This window comes from Falco cherrug, chromosome 3 (genome assembly GCF_023634085.1).
Source record: "Falco cherrug isolate bFalChe1 chromosome 3, bFalChe1.pri, whole genome shotgun sequence".
Taxonomy (NCBI): domain Eukaryota; kingdom Metazoa; phylum Chordata; class Aves; order Falconiformes; family Falconidae; genus Falco; species Falco cherrug.
The window spans coordinates 45,187,688-45,205,767 of NC_073699.1; the positions used below are offsets into that span (position 1 = coordinate 45,187,688).

The 18,080-nt window shown below is 39.8% G+C and overlaps 1 protein-coding gene across 1 annotated transcript; it reads left to right on the forward strand.

Annotated features, from left to right (window-relative positions):
• Positions 1-674: 674 nt before the first annotated feature.
• TTPA (alpha tocopherol transfer protein) lies at positions 675-18,000 on the forward strand. Its single transcript, XM_055704494.1, has 5 exons — positions 675-912; positions 8,951-9,104; positions 10,315-10,508; positions 13,070-13,180; positions 15,137-18,000. Exons 1-5 carry the CDS (start codon positions 718-720, stop codon positions 15,314-15,316), a joined length of 834 nt encoding a protein of 277 aa, XP_055560469.1. The 5' UTR covers positions 675-717; the 3' UTR covers positions 15,317-18,000.
• Positions 18,001-18,080: the final 80 nt, after the last annotated feature.

An 18,080-nucleotide genomic window follows, 5' to 3' on the forward strand; every position in this document is an offset into this window, starting at 1 on the left:
TAATAAAAAATCCTAACAGCCTCATTGAACTCTGCACCTTCAATAACTGAACTCACTGCTGGGCAGCAAAGCTGGACTGAGGCTGAATTCGGTTTTGCCATCCTTTTTCCAGACAGAGCAGATATATTTCGATTGCTGCGTGCTCACGTAACCGTCAGGTGCTCCTGTCCCACCAGCACCCATCTCTGCCCAGCAGCCGCAAGGAGGTTGCAGGTTTTTGCCACCGAGTACTTGAAGATGGGTTATTTTCGCCTGAAGGGCAGACCACCAGCCCCAGCGGCCTCCGGGAGGACCAGGAGCTGCCTGCGGCAGGCGGCGCGGCCCCCCCTGTCCCCGCCGGGCCCCCCCGCCCCCCCCCCCCCGGGCCCAGCGCCGTAGGGTCTCCCTCTCCCCCCGCCGAGCAGCGGGCACAGCTCCTTTTTGGAGGTGCAAGCCAAGGACACGAGATGGGCTTAAGGCACAGAATCCTAAAAAATGGTCAAACTCCGTAACATGAAAGTGAGAAGACGGTCCCAAAAGATCAACCGTCGCGGCCGGGCCGGCGGGGGACGCGGCACACCTGCCTCCTCCCCTTTGCCCCTTCGGGCCGGGAGGGTGCTCAGGGGTTAAGCCCCGCCGGGGGCGGAGGCAGCCCGGCCCGGCTCCGCCGCCGATCGCTTTCCAATGGGACCGGCGGGGCTGAGCGCGGCCGCCGCCTGAGAGCCGGCGGGCGGCGGGATGTCGCAGGGGCTGCCGGGCGCGGGGCGCCTCAACGACCTGCCCGACCACTCGCCGCGGGTGCGCAGCGCCGTCGCCGAGCTGCGGCGGCGGGCGGAGGCTGAGCCCGGCCAGCGCTGGCTGCAGCCCCTCACCGACTCCTTCCTGGTGAGGTTCCTGCGTGCCCGAGACTTCCACCTGGAGCTGGCCTGGAGGGTAAGGAGGGCCGGGGGAGCGGGAAGGGGCTGGGGGGGCTCCTGCCGTCCGCTGAGCGTGAGGGGGGGCGGCGGCTTCGCCCCTTGCCCGGGGAGCCCCCGCGGCGGCCACCAGCCAGCCGGCCTCGGCCCGGGGGCGCCCCAGCCGCCCGCTGGCGGGACGGGGTCCCGCAGGCCCACCGGGCCTCGCACCCCGCGGCCCCGCCGCCGGTGGCCCGGGGGTGTGCCGGGGCGGGAAGGCGGCGGGAAGGCCGGGGGTCTTGGGGCGGACGGGGGGATAATTGCTGGCCCCGGGCGGAGTCAGTGTGGCGGGTCGGGTGGGCGCTTGGGTGGGCCGAGGCTCAGCGGGCCGTTTCGGGGTGTAAGTGCCCGTCACGCGTGTCTTCAGCGTGGCAGAGCGGTGTAAATGTGCGGTGTGGGGGCTGGCTTTGTGCGGCCTTGGTGAGGTAACGTGGAGGTTACGGTAAGTGCGGGACAGTCGCATAATGTAGAGGTTACGGCCAGTGTGATAAGGTCGCAACTCCCATCAGGAAACAGTATCCTTTAAATGACATCCTTGTCAGGCTCAGGTTACTGGTTACTAGTAATGATACTAGTTTCATTGCAGATTTATAATTATTCTGACATAAAGCTATGAGTAAAAACTTATTTTCCCATGGAGTTTTGTCATTTACAACGCTCCTTTTGGGCTTTGTTAAGTTTTGGTACTTTCCTGGCCATTTGTATGGCTCTTTGCCATACAGACAGCACGTGTACTTTTAATATCCCACAGTACAAGCTGTTATTGATTGTTCCTTTTTTTACAGGAAGATTGACAACCACTGACCCTTTTGAACAGAAAGTGTTTCCAAATCTTCCCAGGGCAAAAACATTTCCTCACTTGTGCCAACTGGAAGCTGTGTTTCAGTGGAATTTGATGTTGATGACATAGCATTGCCCAACAGACCTCACCTTTTAATTTCTGACTTCTCTGTACTGTAGAACAGTTTAAAATTTTTCCAAGTTTAGTCACCATAAGAGAAGATTATTTGCATATGGATATATTGCGGGATCAGGGTAGCTAAAAAAGATTGTGAGAAATCGAATTAAGCCCTTAATCATAAATAGCTTTAAAAATTTTATCGTGCATTCTTTTCATTTGGCGCATGAGACTTGCATCATAGCTTTAAACCTTTCCTCCTCATTAGAAGAACTAGTAAGTCAAGTCAGATTTCTTTGGATATTTACAGATCTTATGTTTGCTTGAAGTTAATGAGATTGTTTGTATCGGAGCTGTGCACTAACAATTGTAGGACCATGCCTTTTTTTCTTTCCCAACAAAAGACATTTTGTTTTCATGTATTTCATGGTTCCAAAAAGTAGGGCTTAATGTGAAGACAGTATGCGCTCCTAAATATCCACTCCTAATTGCGTTGCAGTTGGTTGTTATTGATAATCCTATAGCTAGGACAGTGGCACTTTAGAATTTGGCCGGTATGTTTCTGCACTTTCTTGTTATTAATTGTGAGATATATTGTAGCTGGGACTAATCTTCAAGAGTGTGGAATCCAGGCTAAGTTTATGGATGGGAGTCTATGAAGTAGCAAATTTCCTATAGTCATCTTGAGAATCAGCCCTCTGTGACTGGGGACCTGCTTTGGAAAAACAAGGTCTTTTTAGAATCTCTTCAGAATTTCTGGCTTTCCACAGGCTGCTAAGTTTCTAAATTTCTTGTTTGGACCCTTTGAATTAGTAGATTCTGATGTTCAAAACCCACCTGTGTTTAATCTTTCCATCTAGAATTTCAGGTCTTCAAATCCTGTAGCTACTTGTACTTAATCTTTTATCTTAATATTCATATTTCATAATAATACACTGATTTCTAGGTTACTTCTGTTACAGCATGGGAAGCAATTCTTTGTTTGTTTGTTTGTTTTTTTTTTTTTTTTAAGGAATGTGTTTATCTGCAATTGGTATATTAAGGCCCAAGAGAATTATTGTGCAAAACTCTGTGCTGGTCATGTATATTCATCTAACCCAAGTCTGACCACATGCAGAGGTTATGTTAATACTTCATCCTAGACAGAGCCCTCCTGCCATCAGTCCAGACAGTGGCTGCTTGCTTCTGTCCTGGCTTGATGTTGCCTCTCAGTTTGGAGTTCAGGCTGATACAGTCCCTTTTGCCCACTGGGCTCCTGTGTACTACTGCACGGTACTTGTAGAGCAGCTAAGGGATGATCAAAATTTGTTGCTCTGTCAATGCTTACAACAAAAGGTCATCAGGTATCTTTCTTAGTATGGGCTTATACTTAGCCTTAAATATGAATAAGAGTCTGGCAACTGACCAGACTGCTTATTGATATGTTCGTGGTTAATATTTGACACAGATTTATCTGATTTAAATTTATCAACATCTGGAAATGCTTCAGAAAATAATAATCAGGTAGATTGTGGCATGACATTCAATTTATGAATCTTATATGATGACTTATTCCAACAGGAATGTTTTACATTTTTCCAGTGACAATTCTAGACTTGCTTTCAAGTACTGATGTATTGATGTATATCATGCAAAGAAAATCCACCACTGAAACAGGTAGCTAGCACTGAAGAGTTTAAAGAAGAGCTAAAAATGTCTGTAATTTTTTTAGAGCCAATGATTATTCATTCAAGCTCAGTAACAAACTATTCTCAAGTTAGAAGATAATTCTTTTAATGCATTTTGAATCACAGGAAGGATTAAACTTGGCCCAGTGCCTTGTCTTAGAAAGTGGCTGGAGATGTATGCATGAATCCGAGCCGCTTACATACAGGCTGCAGAAGAAGAGATGAAGTTAAGCGGGTAGATTCCATGAAAGGATTTCAAATGCATGAATGTTAATTAGTAAGAAAGTGTTAAGTCAGTCTACAAGAAATACCGGCAGAGATTTGTCTTTAGAAATGAACAGAAAATTCTTTGACACAGACTAACAATAACTTTCAAACACCATCACAAACCTTCAATAGGTAAATAAGAAATTTTTCTTGTCTTGTGAGACTTCTAGGCAATTCTTACCTGCCTACCAAAAATTAACACTCAGAAGGAACAGTGGTGCTATATCATTACAGCATCTTTTGTGCTTTTGTGATCTCTGTTAGCGATACAGATATGGATGAGATGCTAGTGTTGCAAAAGATTTCAGTCTGGATATAAATTTGTGCCCAAGCTGAGCATGTTATTTGCTCATGAATTTGTGAAGATACACCTACTTACTATATATTCTGTAAATGGAGAAGCAGGACAACGGGTCTCCAAAAGCCATGCGTTTATATATCCCTTTTCTAATGTACCAGCTATGTGTTTATGTTTGATTTCACTGTTGCACTCAAAACCACTGTCACTTGGATTCAGTAGTGATATGTGAAATCTGGAGAGCGAGCATCTCCTTTCCTCCGTAAATCTTTTTGCCTAGTGCATTTTATTATGTCCTTGCATTACATCCCACAACTCTTGTATAATACTAATTCTCAGGGACTTGGGGATACTGTCCTTTTGTACTTGAAGTAGGTTATACTCTGGGGAAAAGAATGAAAATCTTTAAATTCAGTAAAAATGCCACACTGAAACTCTATGCCAAGAGTTGTGTTCCTAGCATATGACTTAGACTTTTTGTAAGCATTGTTTTTATGGCACTCAAACCAGTCTAAATATCTAGGATCCTTTCAGGAGTTCTGGTTGCTACAAGGGTATATAGGCAGACTGTGTCTTTGCTCTGCATTTCATTTAAGGAGGAATCAAGGCTTCCTGATGTGTTGTACTGCATGTAAGTTGCTGAGAATAACTGTGCTGTACAAGAAGGATTGTTTTCCATAATGTCAAACATACGTCTGAGTCTGGGGCATTATCTCTGAGGTCCTTCACATCATTCAAATATAAATACCAAGTTTAAATCAGGTACTTGGCTGCTTTTCTTCCATCAACCCAGAGGGGTTCCTCAACAAGGATGGAAGAGCCCCTGTTAGGCTCTGTGGGCTGACTGTTAAGGAAATAAAAATGAATCGGCCAGTCTTCCCTTTGTGCTAAGCCAAATGTCTCAACTTAGGCATGTGCCAGCCCTCTCCCAACTGGCAATGGAATAATGTATGTGAAATGGGGAAAGTTCTGTGTCTCTATAAAAATACTTTAAATTCTTTGTCTGTGTATACCATGTGTTTAAATTCTGTGTGTAGCTATATGCACACACACACACACACACACACACACATATATATATGCAGAAAAGTGTGTGTTTACATATATATGTTTATATTCTAAAGTTTGAGCTATTGGTTTATCCTCCAAATATCGCCAATAGAAAACATTTTTTTCCTAAACATCATGTGCATTGGTACAACTGCTGACAGTAGGGGCCTAATTCTGTCTAGCATCCTTGTTAATATGAATATATAGTTATTAATCAAGAAAAAATAATTAATTTACGTATACAAATACATTGGTTTGTGACAAGCGTGTTGTTCTCTAGTTCTTTTTATTCTAAGTACTAGGTTTACCTTTCTTTGTTTTGTAGCACGTGAATCTTGGATTAATCAGTAACTTTATCATCTCTGATGTTCAGAAATCTGGAACTATCCCCAACAGATCTCAGGATAAAACCCTCTTAATTAATGCTAAACTCCAAACTCTGGTGTTTTTCATTCAGCTTTCCCCATTTATCAAGTTACCTTGCATTTATTTTCAGATGCTGAGCAGATGCTAAGTAGGTTATTCGTTTTGTAAACACAGATAATTATACATTGAGAAGTGTTATAACTACATGAGCCACCTTTTATACTAGGTAATGAATGCTCCTGGTTTTCCTGATACTAGATTGCTTCATCTTCTATATCCAGACCGATTGTTATATATAATATTTATGGTTTTCCTTGCTGTCTTTACTAGAAAAAAACCACAGGCCCATTTTTTGTTTTAATATTTCACATGAATTTCTGTATTTACACAACATTAAACTAGAAATTTTCAAAATAAATCTGGAAGTACCCACTACTAGTTTTTGAATTCCATTACGGATCTGCGGATTACTCATGGAACTAGCTGTGTTGGGCTTCAGATGTCGTGAATAAATCATTGAATCAGTAAATAATTTCAGGTAATTAATTTTCAAAGTCTGAGAATTCTTCAGCACTTTATGGCTGTCTGGCCAAGGGACGTATGTTTGGAGCTTAGTCATGTTATATGTCTAAAAGCTATACAGCTTGCCCATGTCATGGAAGGTATCAGAAAACTCCAACCATATGTTTAGTCCTTAATGGACTCACTAGTGGGTAAACAGTGTCTTCCATAAGGACCTTGAGTGTGTCACAAGCTGTGAACGCCATTCCCTTTCTCCTAAGATCTAGATCTTAAATCCTTGTTGTTTCCAACTTGGAAAAAGTGAATATTCATGAAAACTAACTGTACTGACAAGATAGGATTATTCAGGGTATTCAATGAATTTATCATTTTTACTCTTATCTTGGTTTTGTCAGGCAGCTCTTCAGAGATGTATAAGGTATGTATGTAATTGTTAATTGGGTTCATTAAGTACCACAGATTTTAGAAGAACAGGGAGAAATGACAAAGCTACAGATGCTGTATAGTTGTTTTGAGGGTGTTTTTGTATGTTGCTGCTATTTAAGTGTCTGTTGGGAAGACCAAGGACAAGAATGTAGTATGTTGACAGTGCTGCCTGGTTGGCACAAAGTGGTTGGGATTGCTCAAACAGTGCCCTTTGTAAAGAGTCAAGTACCAGGAGTGAGATAATCAGAGTACCTCATCAGGCCTGTCTTTGCAATTATAGTGAATTTCTGTTCCACAAATTAACTTACTTTCCCTACTCCCTCCCCCAGCCTTTTTTGTTTGCTTGTTTTCAAGTTAGCCTAGACTATAATTGGCTTAATGCAGTCAAAAGGCTTCTAGTAAAATTCTCCTAATGAGTAAAAGTTTGTTTCTACAGTGTATGGTTTAGGTTGAGGCTTTTATCAACTTTCTTATTGCCAAATCAAATGGGACTTCAACATGGCAAATGAACTCTGAATGAAAAAATAAATACAATACGTATTTATAGGTGCTATTTCCGTGAAGGTTATAGCTAATTTCTGATCGGTGTGTCATTTAACTGTAAGTAAATTCTGCTGACAAACAATAATGCCTTATAAAAAGTTTCCTCATGACAATTTGAGAGACCTTCAAAACAATTCAAGACCTTCAACTGAGCAGAAAAGCCTTAAGCTGAAGAAGTAGTATATGATTATGTACAATGATACAAGAAACTTGAAAGTAGAGGGAAGGGTAAGAAATAAGACTAGTTATCTAATACAAGCATGCCATGAGGTACAGGACGGTGAGTCTCAGGTGTCCCTCTTAAGAGTCTGTAGGTAAGCATCAGTGTAGCTAATGCTGTGATGTTCCAAGGGATGAATTCAGTATCTGAGAAGATAGATCTGAGAACAACTGAGGTTCTTTCTATTAAAATGGTGAATAAAATTATACTTGCATAGATCAAAGAAATTTGTAATGTGTTTAATGTTGTGTTTTATTAGTTGGAGCTGACAGTTCTTTTAACAATAACATTTCAGTTGTGAAATATGCAGTAATTGAGAAATGAATAAAAATTGGTTTCTCAATACAGATCAATAGAAATAAAAGACTGTTGGTTAATGCTTTCATTGTGGTGAATGCATTTAATTTGTGAAACTGCTGAGATCAGTTGACTTTGCTGTTTGAAATACAGTAACAATTTTAAAGGCTAGCCTGTGCCTGCTACCTTTAAGATTTAAGTCTACATTTCAGTTTGTTGTGAAACAAGTTACTGAAAAATTCTGAGTCTTTTAGCTTCTTCAAAGGTCTCAGGTTAGAAGTCTAAACTGTAGCTGTTTAGGAAATTTTAATACAAAATCTAAATTACTTGCCATAGCTATTCCTCTACCCTCCAGAATCAGTGCTAGAGAACTTAGCATGGGTGATATAGCAGAGGCAGAATTTAGTTTAATCAAAAGGAAGCTTTTTAGAAGAGAGTCTTGCATAGCTTCCCACTTACCTATTCAAAATATCTTAAACAGATTTTAGTAGTAGGGCATAGCAGTTCATTTTCCCTACCACCACTTCATTAATATTAAAGGAAAACCAGCAATTAGACTTGGAAATTAGAATTACTGATCATCAACTCAGTCTGTGTCTAAGATGACCTTTCACAGTATCACCTGTAATTCCTCTACATAGATGTTACCTCAGAAAGGAACGCCTTTAACTGGCTGTTCCTTAGAGTCAGGCCATGTCCCTTCAACACACAGCTCTTCCAGTGTCTTAGACATACTGGTTTATGATGCTGCCTTTCAGCCTAAGGAACTGGGGTGATCATGTCCTGGATAATGGACAGGATCTCTGTTTTAACAAAACAGGTTCTGGTTATTTCCACTCTTGAGGGAGGGAAACTGACTAATGGGTAACGGACCCACTATATTGTTATATTCCATTTCAGAGGGGTAGGAGGGACTTTAAAAATGCGCTTTGGATATGCTGATGATCATACCTGTTGTAAATAGTAAACTAGATTTGTTAATGATTGTATGTATGAAATGGGCCTGTACTTTATGGAGGGGAGGGGGCGGGTGGGTGGGTGAAGGAGAATGTTTGTCTGTAAAACTTTGGACATCTAAATGCAAAAAATCCTGAATGAATCTGATGCATTGTCAAACCAAATAACCCTAAAGGTAACTTGAGTAAGAAAACTGGGGTTTAGACATATTTTACGTAGAAACAACAGGCTTTTGCTACATATTCCAGTTTTCTTTTCTGACACAAAATGACAACTGCAGTCCATGAACCATTTGACAAGGTTCTGAATTCATCGTAATCACTTACTTGATCCAGTATAGCAACCTTCTGCTTCTAGGAGTGATTTGCTTAAAATGTACAATTAAATTATAGCTAATTTAATGAATTAAACATGACTGTGACCACATGTTGAAAACATATTTTTTTTAAGTGTGCTTTTCATAAAATACCTAATGGTTGTCTGACATCCACATTTATTTTTTTCCAGTTATTGAAGAATTACCAGAAGTGGAGAATTGAATGCCCAGAAATAAGTGCAGATTTACGACCATCTTCTGTTCTTGGTCTTTTGCATGCTGGCTATCATGGAGTCCTGAGATCAAGGGACCCACACGGAAGCAAAGTTCTAGTATACAGGATTGGTGAGTGACAAAATTGCTTGGACCTGTTTCACACCTGGCTCTGTCACTGATTTTTATTTTTCTTTTTGGGGGGTGGGGGGTGGAGTGGGTGGCGGTGTTTGTATGGGTGCAACGCCAGGGGTTGGTGCAATCAGATAATATCAGAATGTCTTAACTAGAAAGTTAACATATTTAAGTTCCCTGTTAGAGATACCTTTTCATTAATATAAAGGTGAGTTTATTGAGAACAATTACATCATTTGACTTACATATTGATATTGCTAAAGCTGTACAATCCTTTATGAAAAACTTACATTCTTTGTAGTGGAATTGTTGTCTACATCAAAAGAAGTCTTAAAGGTAAAAGCCTGAAGCTTCTAAGAATATGTGTCTGTTTGGGTCTGAGTGTCCTAATAATTATGTTTCCATACGAATTTTCAAAGCCATGTGCTAGGACTGTGGTACTCAGGTAGGTGCAGCACAGGGGTGAGAATAGGTCTATACCTAGTCTTGTACCGATGTTCAGTTTAGATGGGAATGAGAAGTTCACTGGATTTTCACTGTTCACACGTAGCCAGAGTCTTGTAACAACAATCTGAAGGTCCTTTGTTTGTTTGTTTGCACTCCCAAAAGTCTTTAAAAAAAAGATGTAGTTAAAAGATCACGTTACCATATTTCTTTGTGCTTGTTTTGGACAGGGACGTTACTTTTGCTAGCTTTCAAATAATTGCTTTATTATCAGCTAGTCTAGTCGAAGGTTGTGCTCTGAAGCTTTCGTCTAGGGTTAAGACTCGTCCCATGCAATTCTTTGCTCAGGCCTCAGAAAAACAAGTGAGATTCGCCAAATCTTAGCAGAATTACTGTACTGAAGAAAAAGTTTATGAATTGATTGGATTGATGATCTGTAATTTCTGCTAGCCTGACTGTTACTGAATTAAGCTGTTCCTGTTAAAACCTTGTACTGGAGGCTACATCCATGGGTGGAACGTTACGTTAGGTGGCATCTACACCCATCTACCATTAGGTGGTACCATCTACAAAGAGAGTGTAAAGGGTGAGTGACGGAGCAGGCACACAAAATAACTTCTGTACTGCCAAATTGGTTTATTTCAGGACCTTTGATATTGCTGGTTACTTGTTCCTGAGAAGCACGTTAGAAGCAGTAGCAAGCAAAAGTATAGGTTTATGTGATGTTCTCATGGTAATGCAGAGTAATCTATTCACTCTTCAGGACAGTGGGATCCCAAGTTATTTACAGCATACGATGTGTTTCGTGTAAGCCTCATCACATCTGAACTCATTGTAAAGGAGATTGAGACTCAGCGGAATGGAGTCAAGGCTATCTTTGATCTTCAAGGCTGGCGATTTGCTCATGCATTTCAAATCAGTCCAGCAGTGGCCAAGAAAATTGCTGCTGTTCTCACAGTAAGTATGACATGCTGCTTCATTGCTTTAACTCTCAATTTTTCATCTGTTGCAAGCTATAGTAAATTTTCCTTCTGTAGACCTCCTTAGAGTCTATACAGCTTTAAAGAACAAAATCTTAAATCCATTAGGAGTCATAGGTTTTGCTTGGTTTGACTTGAAGTATGTTCTTGTATAGCAGAAAATTACCTTTAACCTCTGATGTTTATAAGAACTCCACTGACCTGTTACAACACAAGAATTTCATGAGCGTAAGTGCCCATGAAGCCCAGTTCTGTAAGGATCTCTGTTCGTTATCCCATTTAATCTCTTCTCTTCCATTTTTTTTCGGCATTAACTCAACAGTCAAAGCTTTTTTTCCCTGACACTTAGAGAGGATGAGAAATAGCATGCACAAAGAGCAGTTAAGAGCAAGACAGTACTAACTTTTTACCAGCATGGATGATGCTACATGATCTTCCAACTGCTACCAACAGAAAGTATAATGTTTATGTTCTGCTTGCTTTTTGCCCCCTCAACATGAAGGTTATTTTGTGCATTCACTACTACCTCAATTCCTATTTTTCACAAAGCTTGTGGGTGTTTCATTGTCTAAGACTTGTTCATTGCTGTCAAATTTGGTTGAACTTCGCCAATGGATTTCAGGGGGAAGAACAAAAGAATGAAAGAAGGGGACAGAGAACAGACAGCCAAGGTTCAGTATAGTCCCATAAACACATTTTCCTTCAGAATTTAGATTGAAAGTCAGCAATAATAAAACTGTTAGCTTGTGATGTGGAAATGAGTGAGGGAGGTAATCTCTTGCTCTGATTTTGTAAGGTTTTGAAGTTCAATCAAAGCGTCAGAACTTACAGTTGTTCTTCCTTTTTGGTATCTGCTGTAGAACTTAAGTGAAACCAGTAGGTATTCCCAACTTTTCACATCTGGAATAAGAAATCTTGATGTTCATCTGATTCTGGGCAAGATCTCATGAGAATAGGACTAGTAAGAGTGTTTTAGTTGATTTCTGAGGTAGTAAACAAGTTGCTAGTATTTTTTTCACTTTGAAATAGAGCAGAAAGGAGGTAGAACAGGATTTGCAATTGCATCTAAAGGTTTCAATCCATTATCTCAAGCGGGGAAATTCTCTGAATATGATGTTTCCATCTTGACCTATTTCAGATTTGTTGCATGCTTTTCAATGCTTATTAATAGCTATTGGGGGAAAAAAAAAAAAAGACAACAACAAATTTGTGTGTTTCCAGTGTTCTTTTCTAAGAAGAGAAATAAGTTAAACTCATTTTTTTTCAGATTCCTTTCATTGCTTTAATTAGGTTCAGGTATTTTGCCAAAAGATTGTCTTAGTGTTGCTCAACATGCTTTTAAGTAAAAATTAAGGAACCTTAGTTTCAACCCTGTGTTTTACTTAAGAAATGTGTCTTGCAAATTACTATCCTGTGTGAAGAAACAGAAGTTAATAGAAAGGAAATATGTACTAAGGAATGGAAAGCATAGTAAGAATAGTAAGTGACATCATCTTGCAAAATCTATTACCCTTGGCAAAACCAAATTGTTTTGTGAAAAACATCACAGTAGACCTTAAGTATACGGTAACACATGGTAATGTACAGTAAACCTACAATCTGATAGTTTTGAGATCTTTATCATACATTAAAATCTAAAAGGAGTTGCATTTAAGAAATATGTGGGGTTTAGGGTTTTTTTACTTATAGAAGAATGAGAAGCGTGCATGAAATTATGTGAGATGAGCTGCTGTACTAGTGGGGAGAATTTTTTGTGAGAAGTAGCACTTACATTAGCAGAAATCCTCTGGTTGCAGAGGTAGTATCAGGTTGGATGTGAATGAAAGCTATAATTTCCCCATTGCATAATGCTGTCTTTGAGCACTGCTGTGTTTTCTTTTAACTTTCAAAGGTCTGGGACTTCTAAATGAATGCAAGTAGAAGTATTTCATATTATAAAGGCTGTATATAGCAGATACAATTTTTATTTTCATTATGACAGTAATCTTTTTGTAAAGCTGAACTTCTGGCTTGGGCAAATTCCCAGTAATTTCAAGGCTTGTCTCTAAATTATAAATATAAATTATTTAACTGAAAGTTAGTAGCTTCAGTGGTTTATATTTATATATATTGGCATATTATCCTTCAGGCTGTGAATCGCCAATGAAAGCACATGGCTAGATAGCTTTTTGGTAAATCAGCAGCAGAATCTCTATTGTGAAGGATTGTACCTCCGAAGAAAGGCTGAGCACAAGCTTTGGATATGTTACTTATGTGCAGTTGGGTGAGGGTTTTCTTGTTTGATTTTCTGTTTAGTTTTTTTTTTAATATCCTCTCCTCCTACTGAATTTTTTATTTTTCCTCCTAATGGGATATATATGATTTTTCTAAGTGTTGTTGGGGCAGTGTAAATTAAGAGCACTCCAAAGTGCAGGAACTGGCAAAGTCAGGAGGAATACTCTAACCTATGGACTAGATAGTTTTCACAGACTTGTCCTTAACAGTAGAATCTTTCCAATATTTGCTTTTCCTTACACTGTTTTTCACGTATTTTGACAGGATTCCTTTCCTCTAAAAGTTCGAGGTATCCACTTGATTAATGAGCCTTTATTCTTCCACTCAGTCTTCGCTCTAATTAAGCCTTTTCTCACTGAAAAAATAAAGGAACGGGTGAGTGCACACAAATATTTCTTTCTGCCACAAAATCCTTACATGACAGTCTGTAGCACTTCTCTTAGGATCTGGGCACTCCTGAGCACTGAAGAGCATAAATCATTTTTGTGTGTTAGTGCCATAGAGGCCTCCAGAAACTAACTGTAAAGCATTTGCAGTTGTCACTAACATGAGAGTTGCAAGTGGTTGCCGTTATCACCACTCTGAAGATAAAAAACACTGTGACACAGAGAGGTTAAATAATTTGCTTGAGATCACACAACAATTCTTACGAAGAACTAGGAAGAAACAGGTCCTGGATCTCCTAGCACTGTGCCTTTAAATGACAGTGAGAAATTGTTACTGAACAGTGATGATATGCTCCAAGAAGACAACTTTTTAGTTGTGAAAGACCAGCGGGGGCATTTATGCATCAAAAATAGGACAGGCTTAAGTTCAAAAATTTTTTTTCCAAATAGCTTCTTAGTTGTTTTAAATTGTATTGCAGTTTCAAATCTGAAAACCTGTTTGTAGTTGGATGGAAAAGCATGTCAAGAATTCTGGTTTATTGTAGCATAGGAAGAATATTGGACGTTTCAACATTTCACAGTACCTCCTTTTGTACCAGCTAACACAGGACTAAGGTACAAATAAACAGCCCTGCCTATTATTTCCACTCTGAAGCCCCCTTGTTTCAGCGTGTGGATCTTGTGGATTTGCAGTAGCCATTGCACTCCGGGACAGTAAATCCAGTTTTTTCTGGTCACTGTTAACTGTTATTTGGCAGTCCCCTTTTTCTAGCAGTTGTGTTTACATTAGAGAGGTGGCCCTGTACAGTCCCTCACTCTCAAAAGATGATTAAAAAAGGGAGCATGTTCCAGCAGCCTGATACTGTGGCCCTTCTTCTCTCACATTAATACCTGCAACCCCCCCATACACACACCTGATTCGGCTCAGAATGTCTCAGGTTAGAACTGCAAAAGCAGAAAAGAGGGCAGATGGACATTAAAGGCATGAAAGAAAACAAACCAGATATCCCAGTTCATGGAATGGAACAGAAGCAGATTGGTTTGAGTTACAGGTATGATCTGAAAAAAAACCCTCTAAGGGCCAGTTCCCCATCCTTCATAGGAATAATTATTATTCACTTAGTATTTTACTTCCTGATGAAATGTTAGAATAAAAGGCAGCCAACTACCTTTCGAGTGCATATTCTTGCACTTTTTATGTAACAATAATTGCAGAAATCTCTTGTCAAGTGTTAAAAAGAGGCCTGTGAAAGTGTCTGACTGGAAGCAATGGACAAGTATTCAAAATAGCTACAATAAAGCAAGGAGAGAAGAACCTGAACTACACTATCACAAGGGTTAAAGTGGAGGAGTAGCCCAGGATCTAATTTCAGCTGGAACTGAAACATAAGGAAGGACTGAGATACAGATTCTTTTGAATATCCTTCTTGGCACCTGTCTGAACCTACCTACATACTACATAATGTTGGTTTTAAATACCTGTGACTGGACCAGATAGTAATGGCCAGGAGCCAAACACTGTGCTGTTCATGAAAATGACTGAAAAACACGATACCTATCATGACAAGACCAAACTCCAGTCTTCCCGTGCTTTAGCTCACTGTTCGGATGTAGTGTGTACCCTTATCAGTGCTGCTAAACCCATCTGGAACAAGTGTGTAGTTAGTTTCAGCTCCAGTGCTCACAGCTGCATAAAATGCAGATCTGGGGTTGTAGTCCATGCTTCATCAAGCTGCAGATACTGAGCAGGACTGTGAGCTCCTATGGGAAACTCGCTTACGTGGTACTTCCTTCTTCATTTAAGGAGCTCGTTATGGACAAGTACATTTGTGTAGTCAAACCAAGCTGGTGGCTTCAGCTCTTAGGCTGAGTTTCTTTGCTGCTTGTTTGCACTCAGTTCTCTAGCATTCATACCCAATTAAATGCTTTTCATATTTTGTTTTAGGTCTATATGCATGGAAATAACTACATGCAGAGTCTGACCGAACACTTCCCAGCCAGCATTCTCCCACAGGAATATGGGGGGGAGGAAGTCTCCATTGAAGAGTTGGCCAAGGAATGGACTGACTTTATAATGGCATCTGCAGATTATCTTCAGAGCATTTCTCTGGTTGCCCAGGAATAACCTTGTTACAGTATTATATCAATTCTTGAACACCTGGAAGTGGAAATTAGTTTAATACGCAATCTTTTGTGTAACGTGAAATTACTGTAAATGAAAGCGGTATGTCTCTGCAGGGCACTGTTAGATTGACTGCACTTTAAACTAACTGGAGTCTTACCAGTGTGTATGACTGAAGAGATTAATGAGTTCTACATATTTGCAGTACTGTTTGTAATTGATTAACTTCTATGCCAAAAAGCTGAGTAGTGTGTTGGATATTAGAGACTGATACTGCTCCTGTTAAGTCTTTGGAGACAACTCAGCTGTAGTAATGTAGTTCAGAACCTTATGTATAGCTCTTGTATCTTGGCTTGTCAAGATAATAGTATACAAAAAGGAACAGGTGAATGGGGTAGACTAGTTTGTTGCAGAAGTATGACTACAAGGCTAATTTGCAAGGGGTGAAAAGAGGCTGCTTTTTAGATTGATTCTCAGGGAAAAAGGCTGTTTTGTTAGTTTGTGTCAAATTGAAAATTAGTGAGCAATAGTGAGACTTTTGTGTTGATCTTTGTGCTGCTTTTGCAGCTTCCCTTTTTGTGCTAATTAACGCAGTAATCTTCCAGTTTTATAGAGGAAGATAGGGAAAACATCATGTACCTGTTCTTCAAAGGACAGTATGAATCAGGAGGAGGAACTGGTGAGAGTCAAAACAACCTTGAAAATTCTGATTTTCTTTCTTCAAAGAGATACTGTCTATGGAGAAGCTTTGAGCAACTCCAGTTATGGTCACCTTTAATTCCTACTGTAGAGCACTACAGAGGTCAAGAGCTCTTAGCTGTTAGCAGTATCTGTTTTGGAGGGTGAAGTAGATTACCCTTCGTGGATCTGAACTTTAGAAATACCTGTTGCGTGGTTTAAGGGTGCTCGTAGGTCACTTTGGACCTCAGCATAGAAGATGCTGAGTATCTTGATTTTATTTTCAGAAAAGGAGCTGGCAACTTGCCAGTCTGTCTTCTGTTGGGCACTGGAAGAAATTGGTTTTAATTTTTGTTGAGCCCTCTTCTTCATTTCTGTAGGGGTAAGGAAAAAATATTAATCTGTTTATACTTATCGAAAACAGTTTGTTGGTTTTTTTAAGGGACATTATTCAGATACAAACACTGCATGTGAAAAAGCTGTCACTCACATTACATAGCAGTATCATCCTGCAATCCCCAGTATTTAATAATCTAAACAATTCTTTTACTTTTCACTCAGCTTTTTGTTAAAAACTGTTAGCATACCAACTGCTAGAATTCATTTGCCCAGTTTTTAACTCTTGTTTTGTAATAAGCTAAGTGATCTTTGGATAAGCATTATATATTTAAGCATTCCATATGAGTCTTTGTATAAATGAATCCATAACAAATGCTTTGTTTCTAAGGCAGCTAGAAGTGCTAATGTCAGTTATTTTGGGATCTTTAGGACATTGGGATGTTACGTGCTTAGGGGAGAGAAATGAGACTATTCTATTAAATCAGAAATGTCTTATGGTAGATGATCATTAATACTGTGTTGTTGCAAAAGCCACTGGGAACTGTTCATTATTAGCAAGGGAAACATCTATGAAAGGCCCACAGAGTACTCGTTGGTTGTAGTTCCTTCTGCTGTGGTACGGTCAATGCCAGGTACAAAGTACTTGCAAAACCGACAGGCATTTAAATTAGTTTTTCTTTCTTTCAGTTCCCTCATTTCCTTAAGTGCATTTTTCATTCTTCTCTTTCAGGATGTCTTTGATACGGAGCCTAAATTTAAGGAAATATTTTTTCAGATACATTTTCATATATTCGTGTATTTCATATATCTTTCTTTTTCTCAGATTGAACTATTTTGTAATACAAAGCTCCTTAAATAGAGGAGTTCAGTGAAGCTCTAGTTCTTCACTGTAGGAAAATAAACTAAGTAGTCAGGCATCTGGCAATTCTTCAAGTGTGTATCTCAAGTTCCAAATCACTTACAAACTGGAGAACTGAAGCTATTTTCGTAATTTTGTGCTCTTCAGTTTTAATCCTTGAATGTAAACCACATAAAGGATTGAACTGTTTTGCAGCGAATGGGAAAATTTAAACTTTTCCTATGAAACTGATCTCTAATCGTTGCTGTTTTATGTAGCAGAGATGTCATGTGATTGCATATGTATATGCAGATGGACAGAATGTAGCTTTTTTAAAATCTTCATTGGGACTACACCAGCACTATGAATATGAAGTTCTAAATGTCTTAAAAAATATCCTGAATCTATTACTAAATGATGTTATATTTGCATAACAACAGAGCACTGAGTGCAGTTATTTTTTCATGAACTGTTAATTATTTCTTAATGTTTACATGATATATAGAAGGTAGGAACTGTAACTGCAGTTGCTGCTAATAGTAAGGACACCAGCTAATTAGAACATTTGCATAATTAATGGAAGAGGTATTAATTAGTATGTTGAGTGGTGGTATGGCAGCGTTGAGCTGTAGTGTCAACAGAAAAGGTAAAAATCTCCAAGTGCATTGTTCTTTAGGAATATCAAGAGTGCCTCTAAAGAAAGCAAGCTGCTATTAAATGATGCAACTGTAATTTACTACTGACTGCAAGCACAACGTAATGCACAACGGTTTTTGTAATTTTTTTTATGGATTAACACCATTCTATTAATAAACTTTTTCTAGCGGAACCAGCCCCGCCTGTCGGTGTTTGTGAGACGAGGGTGGCGCTCCCGGGGCGCGGCGAAGGGCCCCCGCAGGGCCGGGCCCACCG

Coding starts and splice junctions, on each gene's coding strand:
- TTPA (XM_055704494.1), top strand. CDS start 718: ATGTCGCAGGGGCTGCCGGGCGCGGGGCGCCTCAACGACCTGCCCGAC. Junction 913..8,950: donor ACCTGGAGCTGGCCTGGAGG/GTAAGGAGGGCC, acceptor ATTTTTTTCCAG/TTATTGAAGAATTACCAGAA. Junction 10,509..13,069: donor AAATTGCTGCTGTTCTCACA/GTAAGTATGACA, acceptor GTATTTTGACAG/GATTCCTTTCCTCTAAAAGT.